Source organism: Fulmarus glacialis, unplaced genomic scaffold (genome assembly GCF_000690835.1).
Source record: "Fulmarus glacialis isolate BGI_N327 unplaced genomic scaffold, ASM69083v1 scaffold7732, whole genome shotgun sequence".
In the NCBI taxonomy this organism is placed as follows: Eukaryota; Metazoa; Chordata; class Aves; order Procellariiformes; family Procellariidae; genus Fulmarus; species Fulmarus glacialis.
In genome coordinates, this window is record NW_009197112.1 from 29,638 (window position 1) to 40,150 (window position 10,513).

The window sequence follows — 10,513 nt, forward strand, 5'->3', positions numbered from 1 at the left end:
GGCCACGCAATACATACTGCTGCACTTCAGCTCGTACCTTGTAACATTATGGTTCAAGTAGGGATGGAGTCAGGAATGAAGTCCAGGTTCCAGGTGAATTCCTGACTTGGGTTCCTCTGTTATAAAACTCATACTTGAATAAAGAATTGATGGTTACTAAAGCAGCAGAGTCCCAACAGGAGAGAAACATCCACTTACAAGTTTAATGACAGCTGCACAGAGACTTATTTGCGTCCCCAGTTCATAGCGTGTATCATAGCAATACAATTTGTGATTGCATTGGGATGCTCTTATTTTTTAAAGCCTAGGAAACAACAAGAGCCTGCTTGGACCTCTGCTTGCACCGGCAATGAACTGCAATCCATTATCTGTACAGCTGCACCATCGGGATCAGCTACTGGAACTGTAATGTCAACAGCACTCAGAGTTATGTCGACCACTATGTCATTCACTTGCTCTAGGAAACAGATGACTCTAATAAGGAGGACTTCAGTCCTATCCAGAGCACACTGTCTACTTCTCTTGGCATTAGAAGAGACACATTGGTAAGCAAATATCCGCTGTAAAAGTCTGAAAGAGTAAATGCTGCCTTCATTCAAGAAACATGCATGACTTTGATCTGCCTTCACTTCAGAAAAACATCAACCCCTTGGCAATTTTCTGCGATTATGCAGGGGAAAAAAAAAAAGCCTCACCTTGCAGAAGGAGAGAGAAGTTGAGTTTGCAAATGTAAACTTAAATCCAACAAAGAAGAAAAACCCGAGCCACCTACATTTCTTGGAGAAGCTATTCTTAAAATAGAAGCTAGAATGATATCAGAATGCTGCAGTACCACAGGGGACCTGAACTTCCAGAGCTGAACAAAAGCAAGAGCCTCATCCCCTCTGTTCGCATCGGCGGCACGGCCAGCTGCTCTGCATCCAGGAAAAGGAGAGTTAACATCGGCGCCGATGCACCAGCCACCCGCTGGCGTGCCACCTTGAGCCCTGAAACAGCAAAATCAATGGTGCAATACACCTTTTTCCCCCCAAACACACTAGACGGGAGGAGCACAGTGGACAGAGGTCAGAGTTATCAGGGAATCGCCCGGCTCCCTTCACCCCTGCCCACGCTCGACTGCGGCAGCGCTGCGGTCCAGCAAGTGACTGCCCTCACCGGGAGGAAGCTCAGAGGGTGTCCTGCAACCGGGGAGAGGCAATACCGAAAGAACATTTACCAGTATTTTTCTTCTTCTACAGAAGACTCAAAATGAAACACTTTCTCCTAAAGCCTGTCGTTTGCATAATCACATTATCAAGACGGTCTTTCACATGGACTGAAGTGTCAACACACTGAAATTCCAATATAATGCATGAACTGTTAATAATAGAGTATGATTTTTTCCCCACAAAGTTCTCTGCAGTTGGACTCCAAGGGTTGTGACGAGGAGTAAAATATTGTTAGTCACCTGAGTATTTTTTAATTAATTCTCCTTAGCCACAGGAAAAAAAAAGAGCCCAAAATGAGCACTTTAAGAGATACGGGTATGAAAGTATATGAGCATGTTCAGCACAAAGGAGCATACATACTGAACTTGTGACATCTTTCATCTCGAAGATAGAAATTATTCTACGTTTGAAAACAATTTTCAACTAGCATATAAAACAATATATACAGTCTGTGTTGGTATGCATACGTCATATACTAAGATTTGGGGGAAAAAAAAAATCAAGCACGCATGATGTATGATGTATCTTTTGATATTTTGGGTTCCACTTGTTTTTAACGAAGATTTCAGATTTTCAAACAAGGGACGAATAAAAATGAAAAAGGTAGGATGGAAGAGAAATAAAATATATTTAGTACCTAAGGAAAGTGCGAAGCAGCAAAGTAATAAAAGCCAAAGAAAACTTCTTGTTTAAAGCATTGCCCATGGCCAGAGAGCAGAGGGCATGTCAAGAGGAGTGGGAAGCCATCACACAGACAGCTGCGAGCTTCACAGCACGCATGCTACAGGGCTTAGACAGCTTCCACAGGAGGGAGGAAAATCTTTAAAGATTTTCAGGAGGGGGAGAAAAACCTATAGAATAAACCTGATCAAAGTCACATCTCCTTGCTTTTCTTAAAGGCTACTCATTGTCAGCCTCCCGTAAACTGCTGTGCATTTCAATCACAAAAGAGAAGATGAAGACCACTGCATTTCCAGGATGAAGCAGTAGCGTGGTACCGCACCGGAGAATAACCTGCAAGAATACTGGTTTGGAAGATGCTGCTCGTGAATGCTACGTGCCAGCCCTGGTCTAGGAAAGAAAGGATGAGTCAGAAAACAGCAGGCGCCCTCCCTGAAAATACCGGAGCTACTCACGCTGCTACCTGTGCCCGCAGTTGGTATCAGAGGCAGGCAAGGGACAGCTTGGGTCTGATCACTCCAGGCAGGCATTTATCTCGTAAGCTTTAGATGACTACCTAGGTATATCTTAACCAACATCTGAACAACTAGTTGAGGATGCTGCAAAAATAGAACAACACTGAGTTGAAGCTGGAAGTCAAAATTCTCACTAATTTTGAGCCTTTAAAATTTCAGCAGCAAAGCGGAACAAAAAAATATCAAGTCTTACACTTGTTTTCCCCCCCAAATCCCATTGGAATTCATATTTCAAGTTATAAGAGATGTAGTTACAGTTGATACAAGTTACTTAAGAATGACACTGAATAAGCATTTGGTTATTTGGAAATGACAAAGGAGGTTTCATTTTTAATGTTCATAAGTCATCCAAATTAATTAGTGCTTTAAAATGGCAATGAATCACTTCCCGAAATAATTTGTATTGGCTAAATTAATTCCAGAGAAGGGAGCCAATTTGCTGATTGTAAATTATCAGAGTCCCTGACTAGCTCCTGTGTACGTTGTGTACCATTTATTAGGCTACTGGCAAACAAAGGATGGCTACTTTTCATCAATGAACAAGATTACAGCCCTATTAAGTGACCAGCTTATTACGGTACAATTATAGGTTTCTATTTAAAGAATTCAAGCCAGACATTAAGAAACAAAGTTCAGAGGAAAGGAAAAATAAACTCGTTTTCTGAAGAGATGCACCAAAAACCTATTTGAAGGGAATATGTCCATCCTTTTAGATTAGCAAAGAGAAGTTCAGAGACGCAAGACTAATTATGAAGATAACTCCATCAGATGACAGTACCTAAAGGCAACCTGAAGCCTCGAGTCCCATAGCCTGCTTCTCTCACTCATGGCTAGATGATTGTTTTGAGACTCCTCTAAATCAAAATGACTTTGGAAGAGCGACGATGAGGTGAGAAGACACATACACAGTTTCTGCTCTCCCCCGTCGGGCAGAGGAGATGATTTCATAGCACTGCCATGCCACTGCTCTGAGAGCCTTCCTCCCAGGTGCCAGGAGACCTCTGCATCCATCCAGCATGTACCACCAGCCACCCGCTCACCGCAGCGAGATGACTTGGTTAAAGTCTGCAGCGCTTTTCTCAGTGGATTTCCCCTCCTTACCCCTTTAAAAGGAAAAAACAATTAAAGTTTTACCTAAACTAATTTGCATGGCATTCTCCTGCTCTTATCTGCATCTCCTTACCGGTATCAAAGCCTCGACATTTCTGCTTGAGAAATCTTTCCCTGGCTAACCTGCTTATCAGCAATAATGAATACTCATGCAAACAGGTACAAAATTAAATGGCTTCTTTACAGTGATTATGATAGATTGAGCCATGCTTAATCTACATAATCAAATTGCTTCTGTGTTCAGCAGTAATACCTTTTTGCTGTCCTGGGAGCAGGTTCAGCCTTGGTTTCTCTTTCGACAGCTTCTTTCTGAGAAACACTAAGCATGACTGGGAAAGGGGCTACTTGAGATGCAATTATTTAACACAGCTGTATGAGGCAAATCTCAAAGTCTGCAATATGGCAAAGCAGGTCCAAACAAAAGGTGTGCCCTTTAGGGAAGAGGAAATCATCACATAGGACACACACAGCAGAAAACGAAGTCCAGCTACTATCCACGTACCTAGACAAAACTGGAGTGACCCTCCCAAGACAGATAAAACATCTCTACCCACCTAGCTGCAATGAGCTACCACCACTACTATAATTTCCTCTCCCTATATGCAAGGGCATCATCTGCTTACATGCTAATGAAATAGAAGAATGTATTTTCCAATCTCAAGACCAGATTCGTGTTTCAAATCAAGCTGGCTAAATCTTGCTGAGGTGCCAGAAACACAGGATGGCACAGGTATGTTATAAAATCCTTGACTTGGGAAACAGAAGTATTTGGTTCAGGGAAGGTTCTGAAACGCATCTCTCTGTCCTGAGATGTCCAAAAGTGTCTTGAAGCTTTCTCTACTTTTAAATACCGATCAATTTTTAGAGTAAAATGAGAAGTGAGAAACGGTTTTCCCCACAAACTATAAATAAGTGCTATTTAAAAAATATTAAACTGCCTATTTACCTTTGTCCAAAACACAGCACCAAAAGAAGCAGAGCAAAGGTTTGCTTCCTCATGTACCTGCTGAGAGGTTTTTTTGTTTGCTTGGTTTTTTTTCCCAAAGAGTCTAACAAAACTATTAGCCTACAAGCTAGTGCTTATTTCTAAACATCACCTAAGAGTTGAAAAGTGAGTAAGCCTAATGCAAAATGCTAATAAGCATTTACGGAGAACAATTTCTCTCCCTCGTTATGGCTTTGACACACACGGAAAGAAGGTTCCAGCTGGACCTCTGCGGTTGGAAAGGTGACAGCTCCAGCAAAAAGGTCCCTGCATCTTCGTAAGCAAAGGAAAACCAACGCAGAGGGGAAAAAAAAAAAAGATGGGTTCTGGCAAGGGCTGCTGGCACAGCTTGACTTTGGCTCAGGAGGAAGTAAAAGCTTGAATTACATAAAAATAGATTTAAGGAAGAATCAATGACATTTCATCTGAAAGTTTTAGTTAAGTTTTAATTAGGATCCGAGATTTTGCACTTAAGTGCATGAAGTGAAGGAGTATATGTACTCATACTTCCCAAGATAACTGACAGATCTGAAACTTACTCATCTCATCTCGAAAGGTTAATTAAAGAACAATCCTTGAAAGCAACACCGTAGGGAAACCGAGGAGACTCTGCTCCACCGGGGAGCCCTGGGGAAAGGCTGGCACGCAGCACCCGCATCTCCCCCCTTGGAAACGCTCCAGGTAGCAAACTGAAGCTACTGCCCAGTGACCATGGCATGGAGGCAAGCAAGACGGCTTTGAACCAGCCCAGCAAGGCACGGAGAACAGCACGCCCACGGCAGTATAAAGCTCACCCGCCGCGCTCCCTGCGGCTCTGGGGCAGGTTTCCCAGCCCACGCCGGGCTCTGCGCTGCTGCTAGGCTGGAGCTGCTTCGATGCACGCGCCCTTCAGCAGAGCAGGCGCGATCACCGCCCGGGGTGGAAGGTAGGTGTGGTAACTCTTATAATTAGGAAACTAAGGCAGAGTGACTCACCCAGGATCAAAGTCTGCAATTAAGCGAGAAATAGGCTGTGGGTTCCCCGATTCCCACAGATGCTGACAGCACTGTGAGGCAAAGGCCTTCTCTAATTCATCCGAGCATCATTAAAAAAAAACACGTCAGCTTTAGGGAAGCCTGTATATACGAGGCTCCTTTGAAAAATTTTATGCCAAATTTAAGAAGAGTTATCAAAATGGAGAATAAAAGTTTCGTCGTTTGAGCAAGACTTTGTGGACATCAGTGACCTTTGGCTGTGTAATTTAATTTCCTAAGAACATGAGCAAAGTCTCAATTAGGTCAGAGAGGATCACTGTGCCGGTACAAGAGGGAAGAGAAATGTGCGGCTGCATCGGTGAAGAGTACTCCGGGGGGACTGGAGATATGGTGCAAGGAAGCATTAAGGCCTCTTGGCAAAAGCAAGTGAGGCTGCTTGCTCAGTATGTAAAGCAGGATGGCATGCACCATAGGCAGAGGTAAAACACAGAAGCAAAACACTCAGCCAGTGGCTCTCAGATCACAGGCAGCTTTTTGCTGCTTTCTTTACAAACGAGAGCCAGGTACTGTGGCTGCCACGGCAGAAACAGGCTAATTTAAAAGAAGCCCAGGGAAAAGCAGAGGAATGATGGGGGAAAAAAAAAAAGATCAGAATAGCGACAGATTCTGAATGCTGCTTAATGGACTGAAGCCTGAACATTATTTGGTGCAATCTTGATGGGCCTGATTTAACTATTACATTTTTGCACAATGTTTTTCATACTGGTTATGAAGAATTGCTTGACAGCCCTTGGTGACTGCTCAAAAGTTTGTCAGTCACTTAAGCAGAAGGTCTAACAGAATAAAGCACATTAATCAGAGGCAAGGCTGATAAGGAGCCGACGGCAACAGAAATAACACCGGGGTGAGACATCACTGTTAGTCTGTTGCCTGTAGAAAAGCTGCACAGGAGGTCAGCGGGCAGGACAACCCAACACAGAAACACTGCAGTGAAGAAAGTTCAGGGAAGGGCGCTTCTGGACACACAGGTTCCTGCAGCACATTTTTATCCAGCAGAAAGACGGATTACGCCAACTTCTAACAGCCACTCTTCATCTGAGATGTGACATCTGTGTATACCAAATCCTCCTAAATCCCAGCCAGAAAGAAACTGGTGACCCTGCATCACTTAGTCTCATGCCTAGCGTTCAACCACAACAGTCCACTTTTTACTTTTAAATCGAAAGTGCCATTTCAGACACTCAGGTTTATTTTTATTTTGATTCACAAGCGTCTATCTGAACCAAGTTTATGCCAGTGTCAACTGAATCACAGTTGTGGGGGCAGTTTCTTCATACGGAAACAGATTGGTAGACGTTACCCTTCCAAAACACTATCTTTGTGAACGCAACATCTCAGGACATCAATTAGGCAACATTCCACTTCAGCTGCTTGGAAGACTGTATTTAGGATGAGCTCCTCTCCTCCCCCTCCCAACAAGCCCATTAAGTATCTGATCTGCAAACCCTTGTACGTACAAGAGAGTTACATGCTCAAGTTTCTTCTTTTTTATGCAAGATTTTCAAGAGCACTCTGAATTTAAAAGCAGCGTTTTGTTCTCCAGAGCAGCCTCGTGCTGAAAGGCCACTCTCACAAAAGCTGCGTCAGGTCTGCCTGCAGCATTAGTACACATCCTACGTATATGAATTAAGTGTCACTGGAACAGTCATTGAGGTGACTGCAGCCTGGGCTCGCCTCTTTTACATATCTACTCATCTAAACACAGGGGCTGTATTTCAATGAGCAAGCCCATACAAACACAGTAACATTGAGATAAGGCTCCACAGCAAGTATCTGCAGGTGCCTTCATTAAAGCAACAAGAGAAACCTGCTAATGCACCCACAAAAAAAAAAAAAAATCATTAAGTGCCAGAAATACAATGCTGCTTTTGGGATTTCAGATGCCAAGTGGAGAAATTCAAACACCCAGGTGGAAGAGTTAAGAGTACCACGGTCCCTTCTCCTCCAGCATCCCCCAGCGTTTCAGTTACCCTGCAGATCTTCACGTTCTCACACCGATCTGCAATACCCATAAACAGGAAAGTACCAAGTGCAGTCAAACCCTCAGCAATGCTATTTTGTGAGAAAGCAGGAGGCATTCCTTTTGCACCCGGCTGGGTGCCTGAGCAGAAAGCTTACCCCATCTGGTAGTGCCCTCCAGCATACAGCACTCACAAACTCATTTGTGTCATCTTCTTTCCGGTCCTTGTCCAGGACACTTTTGACTGTATCAAACTTGAACGTCAGCAGTGTCTTTGAGAGGCCCTTATAGTATAGGTAAAGGGAATTATTTTCGCTTCCTAGAAATAAAGAAATAAATATCCAAGATGAGATTCTGGTAGCAGGCACAAAAATAAGGCTTCTTAGCTCTTTCACTGTTTAAGACAAGACCAGACACTTCCTCCTTGTAGTTATCATCACGCTTGTGGTGCCTTGGCAACTGGGAGTGCTCCACAGCAAACTTTCACGATGCTTAATAACAGAACCAGGTTTTATTACAAGACAACTGCAGTATGCAGCACACTTGCAAAACATACAGGATCCCAACCGTCCCCCACAACTTCCTTAGGGCAGAGTAGAGCATCTATGCTACCACATGAAACACTGCTACACCCAGCCTGCTCGGCGTTACAGCTCTGAGGCAGGTAGCACTGCCACAGTTTTGCTTGCTGTAATCAAGTATGACAGTTTGGTCTGCGGAGGTTTAAGTAAGAGAGACTAGACAGTGTGCAGGCTTTATTTAGAAATCCATCCCAATTTCTGCCTTGCAAGCTGTACAGAGATCAGAGTATACACAAGCTAAGGTCCTCCCTTCAGTGCTGGCACAGCTGTCCTGCTCATCCCACAGCAATCAGCCTGTCACTGCTTTCCAACCAAGACCTGTGGATTTACAGAGGTTCAACGGTCCAACTTAAGCGGTTGAAAAGACAGAAACTGCCAAAGGGGTAACTGCTTCAGGATGATTTAGTCTTCTAGGGAGCTGACCACAATGAGGGTGTTAGTGCTCCATGCAGAATGCCATACCAAGTGACAAGTAGAGGACCACTCGTGTGGTCCAGGTTACTGCCCTTCCTCAGGGCATGAGGATGTGTCAGCTGATAAACTTGAAAGATGTAAGTGATATCAACAGTGGCTACATTAGCAGTTGACTTTTGATGACAGCAAGTCTGAATTGTCATATACGAAGAATTCATCTGAAATGGGAGAAAACCAAGTACAGACCCCCTTAGGGCAGGGCTCCTTATGCCACTCCCTGGGAAGGGAAGGAGGGTGGAAGTTCAGAATAATCCTCTAATAAAAAGCCCATGCAGCTAAGTAGCACAACTGCTGGTGTGCTTTGCAACGGGAGAGGCATCAGCTCTGAGAAGTCCCGTTAGCATTTGTCAGGATGGTTGCTCTACTCACCACAGGCGATGTAGTCTCCATTGGATGCGAGCCCTACGAAATTCTTCTCATTGATGTGACCCTTGAAGGAGCGCAAGCAGTGAGGCTTCCCTACGTTCCACAGCTTCAGCTGACTGTCTGTTGACCTGAAAACAATACCTAAAGTTACCCTGCTGCCATATGGCAGGTACTCCTCACTTGCAACCCTGCTCCTTAACACCCTACTTGCAATGTAAACATAGGAAGTCTTAGTGCACTCCAAGAGATTTATCCTACTTCCAATCATATGCAACTCAGCTTGAGCTCAGGAAGGTATCACGTTATTTTAGAAGCCTGTCAAAACACATTACATGTTTCAATAAAAAGCTTCCCCCAAGTATTACTCCTCCTTTCTCCTATCAATTACAGACTCCTCCACTGAACTGTACAGCCTTTGGGCCATCACTGCCTCCTCCAGAGCCTCACAGATGCAGGACACACTGAATATTTTTCTTTTTTTTTTTTTTTTAAACTTCTACAGCATGGACAAAATCTGTTCCCTTCTCCGTGCTGGCTGCAGCTGTCATTCATGCCTTTACAGGACTCCGGTAGGAAGCAGCCTCCTCCCTCTCCAGCTGCCCTGAAAACACGTTCTCCTCCTCCTGCCCAATGCCAAGCAGCAGCATATAAAAACCTATGGGGGCTCAGAGTTGCTATTAGCATTAAATTGATGTGGTTTTCTCATGTGTAATTGAGACTGCATGGATACAGATCTCAAACTTCCACTTTTTTCACCATGGCAGCAAAGCTAAATATTACTATTAAAAATATACAAACTCTGCTGGGATTAAATCAAAATTGATGTTTTCCATTGTTCCCCCAGATGCAAACATACCTGCGTTCAAAATGTTTTTCTGTTTACTGTGAACAAACATTTTCCCTTTGGCAAAAGAAAGGAGGTGGAGGTAGTCTCCTCTGCCTGGCAGAGCTCAACTGAAATAGGAAGATCCCAGGTTTCTGGGAGATACAGGATTAATCTCTTCCCCCAAACCTGAGGGGACACAAGCCCCTCTCACCTCCCCAGCATTATCCTCCAGCAATCGCCAGGCTCTGATATTCTGGCACTCACTGACTTACAGCAATATAATCCACTGTGGGTGAAGAAACACTGATGTGGTGGGACCGGAGCCCTGTGAAGCCACCCTTGAGGAAATGGGTAGTGCTGTTCCGATCTTAAATTTGAAAAAGATTGGGAGCAGGACCTGTCAGCTTCCTAGGTGGGAGGAAAGGGAGGAAGGTAACGCTCCCCTCTTGCAAGTCACATCACCCAACCTTGCTGCTTTCTGAATATTAAGAGCTGAAGGGAAAAAAACCCCACCCAATATCCATCAAATATTACCAACGATATAACACATTAGCCCTGCACCAATGTCACATTTACCTAAAAATATAGCACAAAAAGGAGAGATGCACCTCGTGTTATACTGCAAAAACCTTATCTCTGTCCTCAATGACAGCTGGAATGACAAAGGAGCGATAAGGGAGCTGCAGCAAGATTTGTTAGTCATTTGTAATAATAGTATGAGGTCAGATCAGAACGAAGGTATGAACTTTATCTGTAATACTGTGACTTAAGCA

General features: G+C 44.0%; 1 protein-coding gene across 1 annotated transcript in view; it reads right to left on the reverse strand.

The window, feature by feature from the left end:
• Positions 1–10,513, reverse strand: part of LOC104072830 (E3 ubiquitin-protein ligase RFWD2) — a gene marked incomplete at its 5' end in the record, with an annotated part of 73,749 nt that overhangs the window by 23,905 nt on the left and 39,331 nt on the right. Inside the window, 2 exons of the mRNA XM_009572417.1 lie at positions 7,652–7,812; positions 8,918–9,042. Coding sequence (XP_009570712.1) covers positions 7,652–7,812; positions 8,918–9,042 — 286 coding nt within the window. The remainder of the gene's footprint in view (positions 1–7,651; positions 7,813–8,917; positions 9,043–10,513) is intronic.